The sequence below is a fragment of the Callorhinchus milii genome, unplaced genomic scaffold, assembly GCF_018977255.1.
Source record: "Callorhinchus milii isolate IMCB2004 unplaced genomic scaffold, IMCB_Cmil_1.0 Scaffold23, whole genome shotgun sequence".
In the NCBI taxonomy this organism is placed as follows: Eukaryota; Metazoa; Chordata; class Chondrichthyes; order Chimaeriformes; family Callorhinchidae; genus Callorhinchus; species Callorhinchus milii.
The window spans coordinates 1,924,984-1,944,125 of NW_024704764.1; the positions used below are offsets into that span (position 1 = coordinate 1,924,984).

The window sequence follows — 19,142 nt, forward strand, 5'->3', positions numbered from 1 at the left end:
TCTTAAGTCAGTTCGTGTAGATAGAAATAAAAAAAAATAGTATTTTTTTTTCAGTGAGAAGGTACTTACCGTCACCTTGAAAGAGCACCGACCTGTGCTTTGATTCCTAACCCAGAGCGGAGACTTTCTTTTTGGAATCAGAAGTCGGATCTGATCTGACTTCAGGGCAATTAGCTCATCTCATCGCCTGAAAGGGAACTTTATGTGAAGCAAAGTGACGTCATGTGTTGTTTATCTGAAAAAAAAGAGCGGCCAAGCCCACAGTAGATTAAAAAAACAGAGAGAGAGAGAGAAAGAGAGAGGAGGGAGGGAGGCAGAGCGAGTACATTTGTCCGATTGTTCGCTTTACTCAGTTTGCTATTGGCATGTGACAGAATTTGCAGCAACGTGAAACTTCCAATAGTCTCCTGTGAGTGTCGGCTGGTGACAGGGGCAGAGGTCAGCAGTTGGGGCTCTGACGGCCCAAAGCAGCTGCTGGTTGGTAACGTGTTGTGGACGAGGGAGGTGGCTGTGTGGGGCTTGCGGTCGAGTAAGTTTTCAGTTTGTGTCAAAACTGCCTTAACGCTCTCGCTGAAGTGATTGCATCTGGCATTCTGCGACCATGCCCTGTAGCATAACTGTTACCATCTTTGGGATATATTTGTGCTCGCTGTCAGTGTGAGCGGTAGGAATGAGGAAGAGTAAAGCATGCCGGATTCCGTGCTTTCTGTGGCTGCCAAATGTGTGAGATACGATGTGTAATAACCCGTTTCGCTCTGAATGGGAATCAGAAAGCAACACTCCTCTCGGACTAATGATAGCCACTTCTAAAGAGATCGCGTTTAAGTGGGTTGGAAGGCATTGTTCCCGTTGGATCGAAGTAAACTGAGGGACGGCTGAAACAGGAGCGTTTGCTGAAAGGATGTCCAGTGCTGGAAGGGCTGCCTGCAGCCCCAGCTTGATCTGCCGAAACTGGAATTGGGAAAGGCCGGTGGGAATTGACTGCAGCTCCCCCGAGCCTCGCTGTATCTGGCTGGCTTCACTGAGGAATGTGACCTCGGAGGCTAACCCCAGGAACGAGAGAGACAGTGATTTGTCAGCTGTCAAAAGAAAGCACAGTCTTCCTGAATGGGCAGACGAGGAGTTTCTGGTAAGGCGTTTTGGTTCAAAAGTTGTTGTTGAACTCCGTTGATTTGTGCTTGAGGAGGTGTGGAGGCAACCAGTTGCAGTTTCTTGAATCCTGCACAGCCTCAGGAACTCTTTACCTTAATAAGTGCAAATAAACTCTGCTCTGTACAACATGTAGGAACCAAGTGTGTTTGCTTGAGGCAAACCTGTCACCGTTGCTGGTTTCTCTGCTATTACATTGTCATGTTTTCCAGCACGTGTCGTTAGTTTTCGTGTCGTTAGTTTTTGAGCAGCCAGTTTTGTCTAATACCTTGTCCGTTATAATAATGTGATAACCCTTGCAGCACGTTGTTGAGACGACTCAAAGCACTTCACAGGATATACTGTAATGTGATTGACTGTGTATTTTGTGGGTGAAATGCGGCAGCCAATTGCGCACAGCAGTGTCCCACAAACGGTCGTAGATTGAATGAATTCATTTTCAAACTTCTGTCTCATGGGCGAGAGTGCTACCACTGAGCCAGGCTTATCTTTAATCAATATTTCACATACACACTTAATCGATTCTAAATCAGCTGCTGAATGATTTCTAAATCCTTTGCGTGCTTACCCCTGCAGACTTCAGTAGCTGCAAACTTCTCATGAAACATGCACTCCAAGACTCTATCCTGCGTGAAGGACGCTATATAAATGCAAGTTCTTGTTATAGGAGCTGTTTTATGACTGCATTTGTTTACAAAAAATCTTAATTTGTGAGCATAAGCCTGTATCCAGCACTATATAACATAGTCTGTTAGTAAAGCAGCCACGGCAATGGACAACACTGATTGTGTGAAAGCCACAGTGTACTCCATGGTTGTACTTTTTTCCTGTCGTAAAAATAAGAGTGTAAAGCTAACAATCTGTCCGGGCAGGTGGAATGTTGGTTACGGAGGTATTCAGGTTCTCACGTTGGAAGTCAGTCTGAGAAACAAGCAGTCAGTGTAATCATAGTGCTCTTCACAACAGGCTCAGCCAGTGGATTTTGGCAGGACGTCTGGGGCTGGTGAGTGGCCGTCATTCGTGTAAATACAAACCACACGAAGGAAAATTGATCTTTAATGTGTAAACAGGAGGAGCGTTGAGGAATGGTCGACTTTGTGTGTCAGAAAAGGTTGTGGATGCGTGAAAGATCGGACAAGATGGAGCTTGTCTTTCTGGAGAGGAGACCTGATAAAGATGTTTAAAATTATGAAGGAATTTGATAACATGGATATCAAAAGATTGTTTTGATGAGTACAAAATAAGAGGCCATCAATATAAGATGGCCTGAAGCAGATCTGAAAGGGGGTTTAGTAGGAATTTCTTTACACAAGGGGTGGTGAGAATGTGGAACTTGTTGCTGGAAACTGTTTAAAGCAATTTGTGGAATCGTACGCTGTGCAAATTAATTGACATGTTTGCTTATAAAGAGTCACCAAACTTAACAGTCGCTGTTGTTTTACTACACAAATGCGAATAGTTTTTTTTTCGTTTGGACCTGCTCATCTTTCCTGACACAAGGAATAGAATTCTGTTCAATATTTATAATCCTGAACCATTCTAATTTAATTCTAATAAAAATAATCTGTGAACGTAAGCCTGTATCCAGCACTATATAACATAGTCTGTTGGTAAAGCAGCCACGGCAATGGACAACACTGATTGTGTGAAAGCCCACCGCGTGCTCCATGGTTGTATTTTTTTCCTGTCATAAGAATTAGAGCTAACAATCTGTACGGGCAGGTGTTACTGTTCAAGTTGTGCAGATGTAATTGAGTCAGAGAGCGTTCTGCTGCTGCTGCAGCCTACGTTCCTGCTTCGACTACGAGGTCCCCAGCTCCACTACCCAAAACTACCACTGATTCGGAACTCCTCCACCCGTATTTCTCACCCATACTGAACTCCGTACCCCCATCACTCACGCCAGTCCTCACCAGGCTCCACTGACTCTCTATCACGAAACAGATCAATTTCAAGATCCTCTTATTTGTCTACAAATCCCTTTACACTTTGGCACCTCCCTATCTTCCTGACCTCCTTTCTTCCCGCTCCACTACCCGCTGCACTGTCAGCCACTACGCCCTGAAGCTTTGGAACGCTCTCCGTCAATCAAGCTTACGGACACCTCCTCCCGGCTCGGTTTCGTGCTCCGCCAGTGTTACGCGCTCCGAGACGCTGACCTGCAACTTGCATATAAATACAAGCTGTTGTTGTAAGCCGTGGAAATTCATTTCTCCTCGATTGCTCTGCTGAGCATCACCCACTATATGCCACCTTTGAATGACATGTAAGAAGCACGTTGCCAGAATGTTTGCGAAATCACCTTTGAAGTCTGTAATTTGGCCTTTTCTTTGTTTCTTTGGAAGAATTCTCACACTGCCAACCTTGGGAGGAAGCAGCTCATCCTTTTTTTTTCACTCTGCCATGTTTGAGCGTTTCCTTCCTGGATCCTTGAAACAAATGTCTGCCAGAAAAGCACCATATGCAATGCAGTGATGTTACGATCAAGGACACAAGGGGTTCTATAAACAGAACAGTGATATCAAGAGCAATCAGGACCATTAACATTAATATTTATTCCTAATTTTCATTATTTATAATGATCCTTGCATTTGACGTAGCGCCTTATCACGTCGTCTCAAATCTTCCGTCTGAAAATCTTCTCGTAAGGTATAAAATATTTAATATTGTAATATTCACACTATGTCATTATATTCTAGGAGATGCAATGTTCAAGTGACACTCCAAATCACTCACAAATTTGCCGCGTTAACCTACTTGAGAGATGTAGCTTGTCGCATATTCTCTATTTCTATAGGTCTAATCAACGTGTACTTTGGTGAATGGCACCTGCTGACATTGTTAGAATTATCTGCCAATTTACTTCTAAGTTTAAGCAGCCTTGAACATTTAAATAGACTGAGAGAGCTATAAATACTTGTGTCTTTGGAGAGTATTCCTCTGCTTGTGTTAGCCTTGTGAAGTATTTGCCACTGTTTGGTCTTTAAAAGATCAAAAGAATGGATCTGTGCCATAGTCCACTGGAACCATATGTTTTTATTTGGGCTTATCCGAGGCCAGAAGTGTTCAAAAGAATTTTAACTTTTAATTTATTAAAATAGAAAAGTGAACAGCATGAAATAATTACTGAAACTCAGACTCGGGACATTCTGCCGTGTGTGCTGAGTGGCTGCTTTACACTGCATCAAGGAACACGTCATTACCTGGAGAAGCAAAGTGGTTCACACCGCAAAGCTGGATCTATTTGTCCTGCTACCAATCTCTTGCCTGAAACCGAGGAAATCGCTGATCGTGCGTGTCAACCACAAACGAGTTGATGTGGGGGACGCGTTCGTTATTGAATCCACGACCGTTTTGGGGATTGGCTGCCAATAAAATACACCGATCAATTCACTTTACAGTAGATTCCGTGAGGCGCTTTGAAACATCTCAGCGACGTGATAAGGCACTACATCAAATGCAAGAATTATTATTATTATAGCTATAGAGGAGGAATCAATCGGAAGGTTTAAAAAAGGGGTACACAGATACCTATTGAGTGGAGGTATTAAAGGGTACGGCAAAATGGTGAGACTGGGATTGAAGGATCTGATATAAGGTAATAAACTGGTGGAACAGGGTGTGTGGGCTCAACGGCCGCCTTCTGTTTCTGTTTACCTGTGATTGTAAACAAAGGCTAAATGTATTATTTTTTATCATGCATTCCAAGGTAATCTCAGCAGCCACCCTTCTGAATAAATCACTCAGATTACGTGAGTTAAGTCAGTCGACCTTGCTTGTTGCTGTCAGAATTGTAGTAAGATGTGGTATAACCTGATGTTAGAGTTCATTACACAATGGAGCCTCAAATCCTGTTATTTCCACAATTTGCAAGTCCTCGCACAGTTTCTTCTAACAATCTATTCACCAGTAAGTGGTATTGTTTTGTATTAAGCATTCATAAAACTGGCATTTGGGGTTTCTAGCACTCGTTATTGGGGCCAGGAGAGTGGAGGGAAGGTTGACATGAAGTTGAAATGGATCTTGGTCTTGAGTTTGATTACATAAAGCAATTTACCAATTTGGAGCTTTATCCGAGTCATCTATTTGACGATTTGGCAATGTCAAACATTGATTACAGGAGTATGATCCAATTGGAACTCAAAAGTCGCCTAATTCAATCATTTTGGGGGCTGTCTGACACACCAAAACCCACTGTGTTTAAAGGTACCCAAACCATTGAATTCTATGCATTCCACCGACACAGGGAAATTCATGTGCATGGGAATGCTGGGGAACGATAGGTCTTTAATCATGGCCTTGCTCCTTCCTACCTCTGTGACCTGCTAATTGTGAAGTAATAATCCCTCAAAAATAATCCCTGATATTCTAATATCAACCGCTCAGCAGGCTCCAGCCCGCTTACGGCAGTCGGGCCTTCAGCCTCTCTGCCCTCACCCTTTTGAACTCCATCCCGCAGTCCCTTTGCCTCCATCAAGGGCCGTCTCAAGACCCTCCTCTTCATCCGCGCCTTTGGCACTCTCCTGTCCCTGCCCTCCCATCCCCTGCTTGGGTCCAAATCCCTGACTGTCCAGCACCTTGGAACGTCCTCTTGACGCGAAAGGTGCTATACAAATGTAATTTGTTGTTGTTGTCCCCCTGTCCGTATTCGAGAATTTGAATTCTTCGAACAGATCAGTACTCCTCCAGTTTTGTGCAGTGATATAGGTCCCTTGTTTTATTACAGGAAGTCGGTTATATGCAGCCTCTAAATGCCCTCCTGTGCATGTTGGCAGTCTAACTGAAGGCAGCATCTTATTTGTGTTGCATTTTTGCTTTCCCAATCCCTCAGATTGCCTAACTGCAATTCTCATGATTCCAAAACAGAATTGGACTAACTCCAGTAATATGTAATGCTCTTCTGTTCGAAATACCATTTGATGTTTTTCTTCCCACCAAACAGAGCAGAAGTCTGTCTCCTTTCTGCTTGTGAAGACACAATAAATTACTGGCTATTGATGTCTTTACTCCATAGACATGTAGTTTATATTTTCAGTTTTAAACAGACAGAATGGAGCAAAGAGGAATTGTGGATCATTCATCAATGGATTGCATCTGTACCGGCCATTGACCTGTGGCGTGCTTGGGAGTCCCATGGCGTAGGTTAGCATGTTCGCCTCACAAACAAGAGGATCCGGGTTTGTTTTCTGGGCACTGTGAAAACCTTTGGCAAGCTTCCTTTGACCACACTCCTCTGTTTACCTAGCAAGAGTAGGAATCTGGTTGTTAAATTCATTGGCGGATCACTTTCCTGGGGTAATAATCCCTTAAAAAAATAATAATTTGTTTCACTCAACCCACGACTGTTTGTGGGACACTGCTGTGTGCAATTGGCTGCCGTGTTTCACCCACAAAATGTACATTCACTACACTTTACAGTATATTCTGTAAAGCGCTTTGGACATCTCAAACATGTGATAAGGCGCTATATCAAACGCAAGGATTATTATTGTCAGAGACAAATCATCGGGCCAGTGATTTGGAGTCCCATAGTGTGGGTCACTTTTTTAAACTAGTAATAATAATAATCCTTGCCTTATCATTGAGACTTATCAAAGCATTACACAGAATATATTGTAAAGTGGAGTGACTATTTTATGGGCGCTACGTGGCAGCCGATTGCGCACAGAAGTGACCCACAAACAGTCGTGGATTGAGTAACCACATTATTTATTTATTTTGAAGGGACTATTACCCCTGGAATTTTTTTTGAGGGTTTATTACTTCACGGTACATATAGTACATATAGGTTAAAGCGGAATATGCAGGTGACTTTCTGACTCTCCCAACAACTGGAGAATGCTTGGAAGCAAAATCTTTTAAGGCTGCAGCAGGTGACATTATAAAATGTTATGCCCTGAGATCAAAAAATCATTGTCAAACTGAGCTCCTGATCGTGGTTGCACTAATACGGAAAGTTCCCAAGTTTCCCAGTGGACATTCTCTGCAACAAGTAGCTCGAGAGCGGGCAAGTGAGGAGAAAATCCGAAGGACCCGGAAGCCTCCTGAAATGTAATGTAACTCCAGGATTGAGATAAACACCGCTGCTGGCATCCAGTTGCTGGTTGTTAAATTCTTTGTTAATGAAGCGGGGAGTGGCAGCTGAAATAGTTTTGCGTGAAGTATGCAAGAATGTTTTCTGTGTAGAATTTCAGCGAGTTCAAACATGATCCTTAATGCTGTTGATGTCGTAGAACATCCACATATAAGCAGTCTCCGTGTTCATTGGAAATGCATGAGCTTGTGTATTCACAAGAAATATCAATAACATAATTAGGCTAATGGCTAAACAAGTCTAGCCTTCATAGCACTTGACACAGATGGGCATTGTGTAATGAATCAAATTGTGTGTTTTCCAAGCTGTTTGCATAAAGCTGTACTGTACTCATTTCAAGTAAACAAAACAAAAAGGACAGGTTGGTGCACTTAGTGCTATCTCTCTTTCCTTTGCTCCATTCATGAAGAACTTAATTGAAAATGTGTGTGATGATTGGGGGGAGTTTTTCGTTCCCTGAACTGCAGTCTGTGGAACCTTACTACGATTAAAGCCATAGCCCGACAAATATCCTCCCGTTTTTCTTCGTGCTCAGGTAAAAGAGGTTTGTAAGACTTGTATTCCTTTAGCTTGACAAAACCTTGTGTTTCGCCCACAAAATATACAGTCAATTCACTTTGCAGTATATTCTGTGAAGTGCTTTGAGACAGACGTCTTGAAGATGTGATAAGGCGCTATATCAAATCCAAGGATTATTATTAAACCTATTATCTTCAAAACCACTTAGGTGGGATATGGAATGCACTATAAAAACATCTTTTTAAATATTAAAGTATTTTATTATCTGGTTACCTTGCCATATTATCTTTTAGAGTTTGAACTTTACATAGTTACAGTCATCTTAATCAGCAGTAAATCCTATTATAATAATTTGATATAGCGCCTTATCACATAGAATCAGAATTATACAGGACGGAAGGAGGCTATTCAGCCCATCGTGTCTGTGCCGACTTTTTGAAAAGAGCCATCCAATTCAATCCCACTCCCCCAATCTCTCCCCATAGCCCTGCAAACTGGTCCTCCCTAAATATTTATCTGCTTCTCTCTTAAAAGTTGTTATCGAATTGGCTTCCACCAGCCTTTCAGGCAATGGATTCCAGATCTGAACAACTCGCTGATAGAAAACATTTCTCCTCCCCTCCTCTCTGTTTCTTTTAACAATTATTTTAAATCGGTGCCCTCGGGTTACCGACCCACCCGCCAGTGGGAATAGTTTCTCCTTATTCACCCTATCGAATCCCCTCATAATTCTGAAAACTTCTATTAAATCTCCTCTTAACCTTCTCTGCTCCAAGGAGAATAATCCTCGCTTCTATCGCCTCTCCTGATAATGAAGTCCCTCATTCCTGGTACCATCCTGATACATCTCCTTTGCACCCTCTCCAATGCCTTGACATCCTTCCTAAAGTGTGGGGCCCAGAACTGAACACAGTCTGTAGCTGAGGCCTAACCAGTGTTTTATATAAAGGTTCATCATAACTTCCTAACTTTTGTAGTCTATGCCCCTTTTTATGAAGCCACTTTCCCGTATGCTTTTTTAACAGCTTTATCTGCCTGTCCGGCCACCTTCAACGATTTACTTATATGAACCCCAGGTCTCTCTGTTCCTTCACCCCCTTTAAGATTGTGGAGTCCTGTAGCTCAGTGGTTAGAGCACTCGCTTTGCAAGTGAGAGATCTGAGTTCAATTCCAGGCAGAGGGCGAAACCTTGGGCAAGTTTCCTTACTCCACACGCCTAATAATAATCCCTTCAAAAAACCCAAAACAATAATTAAATTGGTCATTTTCAATCTACGACTGATTGTGGGACATTGCTGTGCGCAATTGGCTGCCGCGTTCGCCCACAAATATACAGTCAATTCACTTTACAGTGTGTTCTGTGAAGCGCTTTGGGACGTCCTCCTGACGTGAAAAGCGCTATATCAAATGCAAGGATTATTATTATTATTATTGTACCATCAGCTTATATTGCCTCTCCTCATTCTTCCTCCAAAAATGCATCACTTCGCATTTCTCCATATTAAACTTCATCTGCCACGTGTCTGCCCATGTTACCAGTCTGTCTATGTCCTCTTGCAGTCTGTTACTGTACTGTTTACTACTTTTCCCAGCTTAGTATCATCTGCAAACTTTGTACTCCCTATACCCAAGTCCAGGTCATTTATACAGATCAAAAACAGCAGTGGTCCCAATACTGATCCCTGGGGGACACCACTGCACACTTCCCTCCGGTCAGAAAAACAGTCGTTCACCGCCACGCTCTGTTTTCTGTCTCCATGCTGCCACTGTCCCTTTAATACCGGGGGCTTCTATTTTATTTACAAGTCTCTTATGTGGCACTTTATCAAATGCCTTTTGAAAATCCATGTAAACTACATCAACTGCACTACCTTCATCCACCCTCTCCGTTACTTCATCAAAAAACTCTTATCAGATTTGTTAGACATGATTCGCCCTTAACAAACTCATGTTCTTTATTAACCCATATTTTTCTAAGTAAAAAATTATTTTGCCCCGGATTAAAGACTCTAGCAGTTTCCGCACTACTAACGTTAGGCTGTAGTTCCCAGACTTATCTTTCTGCCTCTTTTTGTACACGGGAATAACATTTTCAACCTCCAGTCCTCAAGGACCACCCTGGTGTCCAAGGAGGATTGAAAGATTGTGGCCAGAGCCTCTGTTATTTCCACCCTTATTTCCCTCAGTAACCTGGGATGCATCCCGTCCGGACCGAGTAACTTATCTACCTTGAGCACCGACAACCTTTTCAGTATCTCCTCTTGGTTTATTCTTATCTTATCCAATTTCTGCTCCTCCGATAGTGTGGCATTGGCTGCTTCCTCTTGTTTTGTGAAGACAGATGCAAAGTACTCATTCAGTATGTCAGCCATGCCCTCAGCCTCCACAAGAAGATTTCCTCTTTGGTCCCTAATCGGTCCCACCCTACATTTGACTAACCTTTTATTATTTGTATGCTTATAAAGTACCTTAGGGTTCCCTTTTATGTCACCCACTAATCTTTTCTCATACAATCTCTTTGCCCCTCTTATTTCTTTTCTCAATTCTCCTCCGTACTTTCTATATTCTATTTGATTATTTTCTGTATTTTGGACCTGAAATTTATCATAAACCTCCTTTGTTTTATTTTAATCCCAATTTCCTTATTCATCCACGGAAGTTTGGATGCCCTACCTTTCCCCTTTGTGGGAATGTGTTGATGTCCCCAAACTATCTCCTTCTTGAAGGCTTCCCATTGCTCGTTAGCTGTTTTTCCTGCCAATCTTTCTTTCCAGTCCGCCTTGGCTCGGTACCTTTTTAATTCACTGAAATTAGCCTCTTCCAGTTGAGTATCTTCATCTTCGAGATGTCTCAAAGCGCTTCATAGAATATCCTGCAAAGTGAATTGACTGTATATTTTGTGGATGAAATGCGGCAGTCAATTGTGCACAGCAGCGTCCCCACAAACAGTCGTGGATTGAGTGACCAGATTATTTTTTTTAAATAAATGTAGGTGCAATATCAAATGCAAGGATTATTATAACTATTCTGTTCCTGGAAACGAACAGTTGTCCTTGCTTGAAATCAAATTTCATCAGTGACTTTATTACTTCAGTTTCAGGTGCACACTTTAGGTTCTGAAAATATGTTGTCGTTATAAAAATATTTTGCACTGATGTTGCCGAATATTACGGGGCATATTTTAAGGACAGAGAATGGTTTGCAATGTTATTTTAATTTGTCATAATTATTTTTTCAGATGAAAAGGTTGACCACACACCATTTTGCCTGAAAATGTTCATTTTTTTAAAAAAATGTCTTTTAAAACCACCTTTTTAGAAAAAATACATGTCCAGTTTTAACAAGTTCCATTTGAATCTGTGTTTATTCCCCCGTACCCCATGCACCGTTGTCTGGTCAAGAGGGCAGCACATGATTTGCTACCACGCCTTCGCTAAAAGCCATTTTATAAGTGTTGTTAGTAGGCAGGAGACTGTCCGAGAGTAACTTGATCTCCCATTTTTCTCCATCCCAGTGGGGAACTTTCTGGTATCAAATCCCTGACGTGCCTTGTACGTTTAGATTTATCAGTCTAAAACCAGATCTTAATGTGTTTTCACCCCAAATATTCATATTTTGATGTATACAGGATTTCAAATTGCTCATCAGTCCAGTTAAATCCAACGATGTCTAATCCGGCAGCGAGTTGCAGCCTGAATCGCTCGATGCCTTTAAAGTTTTGTTACAAATTAGGTCATCTCCGACATTCTGTGAAAGCCTCCTGCACATTAGAATAGACGCCTGTTATTACTGCACACATACTGGTGCTTTTTCTGTCTGATAACGTGAGAGATACAATAACAGGATCCAAATGTATTATAAATCACCAACTGGAGTCCAGTACCAACGGTGAAAGCCATTTTTCTGGCCAACAAATAATCTGAAAGGAAACAGCTGATTCCTTCTATTACAGCAAATTCAAACTAGCAGTACAGACAAATTATAAATGTTATCCTTTGTCTTGTTTTCGTAGAATAAACTGTTTGTGGAGATTTCATCTGGGTTGAATTATCCAGTTTGCAGCCAAAACTATAACTGTTCATTGCAGTGATGAGTATAGATTATTTTCAACGACTGTTGTTGTACATTTTCAGAACATTGCAAAAAAAATGTATAAGGTGTAAACGTTATATGGATTCTCAACCTTTATTAATGATTTTGTAATATGTAAGTTAGTATGATACAAACACCGCATATAACCATTCTCCATTTCTAGTGTGTATTAGTATACTGGTGTATGTGTTTGTATATCTTGGCTCCCATCCCCATACTCGCTCGCCCCCTTCACTGGCTCCCCATCCCACAGTTCAAAATCCTCATCATCGCTTTTAAATCTCGTGACTTTTGTAAACCCTATCAATCTGCCTGCTGCTTCTTGTTGGCAGTCCCTGCCCCACCATCAATGTATGGGGGTCATGCTTTCAGCCTCTCTGCCCCCACTCTCTGGAACTCCATCCTGGAGGCCCTCCAACTTGCCCTCCCGTTGCCTCCTTCGAGGTTCGTTTCAAGAACTTCCTCTTTGAATCGAATGAACTTCCACAGTCGTCTTCCCACCACCCTCGCCCTCTTGGCCCTCACTGTTTTCTGCGTGTGGCTTTCAAAGTAACAAAGTAATTGCCAAACAGTTCTCTGTGCTTTGTGCTGAGTCAATGTGAGTAAATGGATTACTGAGAGATATCCAGCACAGCCACCACTGGACACTAGTCAATCTTGTAAAGTCAAAGTTAGTCTGGAATTAACGAGCGTGATGCTCTCAAAATATGTATCTGGTCACGTCCCTTGCTGCCCTTCATTCCCAGTTAAGTGTTATGAGATCATTTTGATGACAAAACTGTTCCAAAGAGCTATCATGGGGCAACAATTTTAATGGGCAGATGCCTGAACCAGCAATAGTCTTAACAGTGAGCTGATAGTCTGAGATGATCCACTGATACTAATTTGTTCTGGATGATCAAGCTGAGGTGCAGTGGCCATTCCAACAAACTAATGGACAGATGTTTCTTACCAGTGGCATATCGCTAGAAGCCAAAGATTTGACAGTGTTCATTCACTCCTTTACGGAAAGGATGATTAGCAGCTGTCAAAAAGAGTGTAGAAGCCAGGAATCTGGACTCACAAACAGCTTGATGCTAATATGGAAAACCAGTAGGGTGGATATTCTGGAAGGTAAAGATCAAATAGACTAAAGGGACTGCCTTCAGAACCTCTCTCGTGATGTAGTAGTCTAAATTGATGTACCCGTTTTATTATGTTAAAAGGAGAAGATTTTATGGACATACAACTAAATATCTCTGTTCTGGATTTCACTTCCACAGACACTATTCAGTTTCTAGACCCTCCATGTTGTGTGCTACTGGATCAATCTGGATTCCTGTTGTCCAAATAAGATTGATACGATCTTCACAGATGTTTTCTGGATGTTAGCCAGTTTTTTTTTAAAAAAGAAGAAATCCTTTTCAACATTGGGAAACAATCCAGACTAATACTCCATTACACTGAGCCCAGTACGATGCCTCTCATCCCTGTGCCAAGGTTAGCTCCGGCCACGTTGTACCATGGACAGTTGAGATTCTCATGTTGCGATCTACAAAATGATCCAAGCTGCTCAACTTGTCCAGATGCTTAATGTGAGTGTAAAAGTTAACGTTCTGCCATAATATGTGACTAGCACATTTAGTAAAGCCTAAATCATGTTTTTACTGACTTTCTGGAATGACTGCAGACGAGTACTTAATACATTTACAGTAATTAGATCAGAATTGTGGATCATGTGAAGATGTGCGTGAAATTGGTGACCAACGATGTGTCCTCACCAAAGGAACACAATGTGGTGGAATGAGAAAATGGAGAAGTGGGAATGATTACTGGGCAATACCCGGGTGCCCTACGTGTTTGTTTGCATGTAGAATGCAGTTGTTCAGTCCATAAACATTATGGTTGCAATGGTTTTTGAATGAGTCTGAGTGTAGTTCCTTCTCTTAGACACAAAATAGCTTGCTTATTCAGTCTGTGCAGATTTAGTGCAGCTTACATGATGTGTTTACAACTCCAATGTGTAGGAAATGCTGCAGCTCGTTGTTTTTGCACTGACAACGACAATTTGCATTTATATAGCGCTTTTCATGCAGGGTAGCGTCCTGGAGGGCTTGACAGTGGCGGAGTCTGACACTGAGCCAGGGGAGAGGGAGGAGAGAAGTGACCGTAAGCACAGTCAAAAAGGAAAGTCTTTAGGTGGGATTTGAAAGTGGGGAGGGAGGAGACAAGGCCGAGGGATTGAGGGAGACAGTTCCAGAGTTTCGTGGCGTATTGGCTGAAGGCATGGCCACCGATGGTGGAGGGGACGAGGGACAAACAGGAGGCATGAAGTTATTTCAACAGCAACAACAAAATGACATTTATAGAGCGCCTTTCATGTCGGGAGGACATCCCAAAGCACTGAACAGCCAGATGTTGGGGTCCGAGCATGGGGGAGGGGTGGCGTAGGGGTGAGGGAAGGCAGAGAGGTGGGAGGGAGACCAAAGGCACAATCGAAGAGAAAGGTCTTGAGACCGGCCTTGGAAGGAGGCGAGGGAGGAAACGAGGTGAAGGGACTGTTGGATGGAGTTCTAGAGTGTGGGGGCAGAGAGGCTGAAAGCTCGGCCACCGATGGTCGGTCGGGCAGGAGACATGGAGCAGACCGGAGCCCGATGAAGGGAGGGAGCGGGCAGGTTGGTAGGGAGTCAGCAGGTCAGAGAGGTAGGAGGGTGCAAGGCCATCCTTAAAGGTGAGGACGAGGATCTTGACCTCGATCCTCTGGGGGATGGGGAGCCGGTGTTTCAATAGTTGAAGATCCTTTTAAATGGCATCCATGTAGGTTAGGGTGTTGCAACCATTAGACTGGCAATACGTACACCTTGTGCTTTTTAGAGGGAGGGAGAAGGAACAAAAGCTGTCAGAACAGATAAAGAGAAATGTATGACATTTTTCCCCATTATCTTAACCCTCTTGATGGAGCAAGTGCACTACAGTGAAGTATCACAGCTCTACCTCGTGGTCCTTGCTCACACATCCACTGTAAATAACCAGCATGTGCCAGTTTAAATCATTGGAAACTTAACTTGTGTCTCTAAAGAGCCAGGAAAAATAGTTCTACTTTAAACTTTTGACTAGTGTCGACTTGCTGTCTTTGCCCCCCCAATTATAAGCGGGATGGAACCGTTTAAAACTGGCGCGTTTCATTCCAGATGGAGTCACATCAATTAGCTGCAGTCAGCAATTGAGGCAATGGACCGCGCATTCATTTTACTACATAAAACATTTTGTTACCATAAGCAATTGAAGCTGCTAAGTAAGGGCAGCACAGCTTGAGACTTGCAGGGAAGTCGGGAGCAAGCAAAAGGCAAGGAAACACATCTGGTGGTTGTGTGCTCAGGGGAAAGGGAAAGTTTCTATCTGAACACACAAGCCACCTATTAAGTGATTGACGATCCATTTCAAACACTGATTTACACCCAGTTATAGAAACCATTCAAACCTTGAATGATTTTTAGAAGTGATGGACTCCTGCACTAAGTACCTAAATTGCAATGCACCGATTGACACCCCAATCATATCATTCTGGATTTGCATTTAACGAAATGCGATTGCTAGACTTTTTAAGCGGTCATTTTTAAAAAAAAAACTCTGCAATTCTACTCCGCAAAGTGATGAAGCTTGTCATGTGGCCCAGGTCATAATGGTTGAAAGAGCATTATCCCGCTGGAAATATCTACAGCACAGAGGGAGGTCGTTCAGCCTAATTATGTCTGTTCTGGTGCCAATTCCTCCACTGGTGACTGGTGTTATCTACTGTAATCCTATTCATCGTACCTTTACCTGTATGTAACATAACCGTCCAGAACACTTTTCTTCACGCTTTATTTTAAATAAAACGCTGTTTGTTGTCGACAATGCTTAATGGTATCAAAATGCATCGGAACAGTCAATTAGGAAAAAAACTTCAATGGACAGAGTATATTCTGTGTATTCAGTGTGTATTCATCTGTTTTACAGTGTGTCTTGTGAAGCGCTTTGAGATGTTGCAAATTTAAAGAATTAAAAATTATACCTAGGAGCATGAAATAGGAAGTTGTGGGATTTTTTTTCCCCTTAAAGTGTTATCAGAATGTGAAATGGTTTAGCAGGGTTGGTTGATGGAGGAGAGTGGATTGGGAAGGCTATCAGAGAGAATGGGAAATGAGCAGGGAATTGGGATGAGCATAGATGACTTCATTGCAGGAGTAAACACCAACGGTAATAGGAATGTTATCCTAACGTGTTGTAGATTTCTATGATTCTTTAGTTCGAAGATTGTGTGCCAATTAACTAAATTACTGACAAACAACAAGGAAAATAAACATCTCACATCAAACACTTTCAAAGGAACATTAGCAGTGTTGAGAGCAAACGGAAATATGTATAATTGTGGAATCCTGTAGTGTAGAAGTTAGAGCACTCGCCTCGCAAGCAAATGCTTGGTCACATTTCAAGGACATTTAAGTAGAAAAAGTGCAAAACAACAACAACAAATTACATTTGTATAGCGCCTTTCACGTCAGGAGGAGGTCCCAAAGCCCTGGACGGTCAGGGATCCGCACCTGAAGAAAACCGAAGGCTTTCTTCAAATATTATGTCGATGCTGTTATGGCTGGATTGGAAATTACAATTTTGTTTGAACGTTGGACTACTGGGCATTTGGGTGTTGTTTAAAGAAGAGTAACCAAGTGTGACTCTGCAACTCCAGGCTCTAATGTTAGGAGCGGCTGTCAGAGGGGAACCTGGTTCCTTTAAACTAAAGAAAATTGAAGGGGACCTTGATTGATGCTTTCAAGCTTTGTCAATGGTTTAGATTTCCTGCTCAAAATCCCAAACCCTGTTTGGTTGCATTTGCCCTTTTATGCGTTCAGGGTTGTGGCGTTGCTCACAACGTGGTAGATTTGTCCTGTTTCTGTTTGGTATTCTGAGTAGTGGACTTTGAATTGAGGATTTCCGATGTGATGACCGGTATGATTTTATTGGTTTGAAACAAACTGAAGAGGAAAAACAAGCAGTTTCTGAATGGGCAAAGTGGAAAGTAAACTAAAAGCGATCTGCGCTAAATAGCCTGTGATTTCTGGTTTGGAGACTGGGACACAGGCCAACAAAAAACGGAGCCAATGGTGAGAAGGTGAACACTTTCTACGGTTCCATAATAGGATCATTGTCAGTTGGAAACTTAGTGCCAACAAATGAAAGGTTCACAAAATGAGGCTTTCCTTTTTTATTGAATGTGTGAGGACAAAGGAGCCACAAAGAGTAGGCCTTTATTTGACCCGCAGAAGCTATATTTGTTTCATCTTGTTGTAATGTGTCACCAAAGTGAGACATTTTTGTGGCTTTGGCACATTCATCACGTTTCAGTTTAGGATTAGTTCTCTGCCTCCTCCCTCACTCCAAAAACACACACATACGTACAGGACGCGATGCTGTTAAGGACAAGTGCTGCGTGGGAATGAATCTCTCTCATCGTGCTCTTGCGCCTCGCAACCAAAACTAAACCACAACGGATAGCAGGATTTCAAACTGAAACTATTTCTTCTGTAAAGAAGCGGGTGTGTGGTGTGGCAGTCTGGCTCCGTTGGTAGCATTCTCGCCTCTGAGGCAGAAGGTTGTGGGTTTTGAGCCACGTTTTGAAATTTCGTAGTCTGAACTGACGCTGAAACACAGTGCTGATGGAGGTGTCATCCTTCAATCCTTCATCTTTCCTCTCCACCCATTCTCTTTTTGAACCCCTTCAGTCAGGTTTCCGTGCTGCTCATAGCACAGAAACTGCCCTGGTCAAGGTCACCAATGATATCCTGACTATCTGTGACCAGGGCTCCCTCTGTCTCCTCGTCCTCCTCGACCTATCGGCAGCATTCGATACGGTCGACCACGCTATCCTACTCCACCGCTTGTCCTCCCACCTCAACCTTCAAGGCACTGTCCTTGAATGGTTTAGCTCTTACCTTTCCCACCGTCTTCACTTCGTCTCAACGAATGGCTTCTCCTCCACCCCCCGTACTGTCTCATGTGGTGTCCCTCAGGGCTCTGTCCTCGGTCCCCTCCTCTTCACCCTCTATATGCTCCCCTTGGTGACATCATCCGCAAACATGGGGTTAACTTCCACATGTATGCGGATGACACCCAACTCTACCTTTCCTCCTCTACTCTCAACTCCACGACCACCGATGTCCTGACAGCCTGCCTGTCCGACATCGAGTCCTGGACGAGAGACAACTTTCTTCAGCTCAACGTGCGAAAAACCGAGGCCCTCCTGATTGGCTCACGTCAGCGCCTCCGCACCTCAGGCGCTGACACCATCAGCATCCAAGGCTGCACTCTCCACCTCTCAAAGCCAGTCAGGAACCTCGGCGTTTTGTTCGACCCTGAGCTGTCCTTTCTCCCTCACATCCGCACCACAACTGGCACCGCCTTCCATCACCTCCGGAATATCGCCAGATTACGGCACTACCTCACCCCTCACGCTGCTGAAACCCTGGTTCACGCCTTTGTCACCTCAAGGCTGGACTATGGGAACTCTCTCCTCGCCGGCCTTCCCGGCCCTCCCTCCACAAGCTGCAGGTCATTCAGAACTCTGCAGCTCGTGTACTGTCCCGCACCAGGCTTCGGGACCACATCACTCCTACCCTCGCTCGCCTCCACTGGCTCCCCATCCCCCAGAGGATTGATTTCAAGATCCTCATCCTCACCTACAAGGCCATTCACGGCCTTGCTCCCTCCTACCTCTCCAACCTACTATCCCCCTACCTACCTGCCCGTACCCTCCGTTCCTCTGGCTCCGGTCTGCTCCACGTCCCCCGCCCCAACCGCCCTACTATCGGTGGTCGGGCCTTCAGCCTCTCAGCCCCGAGGCTCTGGAACTCCATCCCCCAGTGCCTTCGCCTTGCTTCCTCCCTTTCCTCCTTCAAGGCCGGTCTCAAAACCTTTCTCTTTGACCGTGCCTTCAGCTCCCCTCTCGACTCTCTTCCTCCTCCTCGCTCCCTCCCTTCCCTCCCCTCACCCTGACCATTTCCCCCTCCTCTCTCCCTCCCTTCCCTCCCCTCACCCTGACCATTTCCCCCCTGCTCGGGTCATGACCCAACTGTGCAGCGCCTTGGGACGTCCTCCTGACGTGAAAGGCGCTCTATAAATGGAATCTTGTTGTTGTTGTTGTTGTTGTTGAGACGTTAAACCAAGGTCCTGACCACCTATTTGTGGGACATTGCTGTGCGCAATTCGGTTGCCATCTTTGCCTACAAATACACAGCGCTTCATCGTACGTCCACTTCCCAGTAAATATATT

The 19,142-nt window shown here is 43.6% G+C and overlaps 1 protein-coding gene across 1 annotated transcript in view; it reads left to right on the top strand.

Moving 5' to 3' along the window:
- The first annotated feature begins 344 nt into the window (after positions 1–344).
- LOC103185703 (rho GTPase-activating protein 23) overlaps positions 345–19,142 on the top strand; it is a 98,450-nt gene continuing 79,652 nt past the window's right edge. Inside the window, exon 1 of the mRNA XM_007904340.2 lies at positions 345–1,129. Within this exon, the coding sequence (XP_007902531.2) occupies positions 902–1,129 (228 nt within the window). The 5' untranslated portion in view covers positions 345–901. The remainder of the gene's footprint in view (positions 1,130–19,142) is intronic.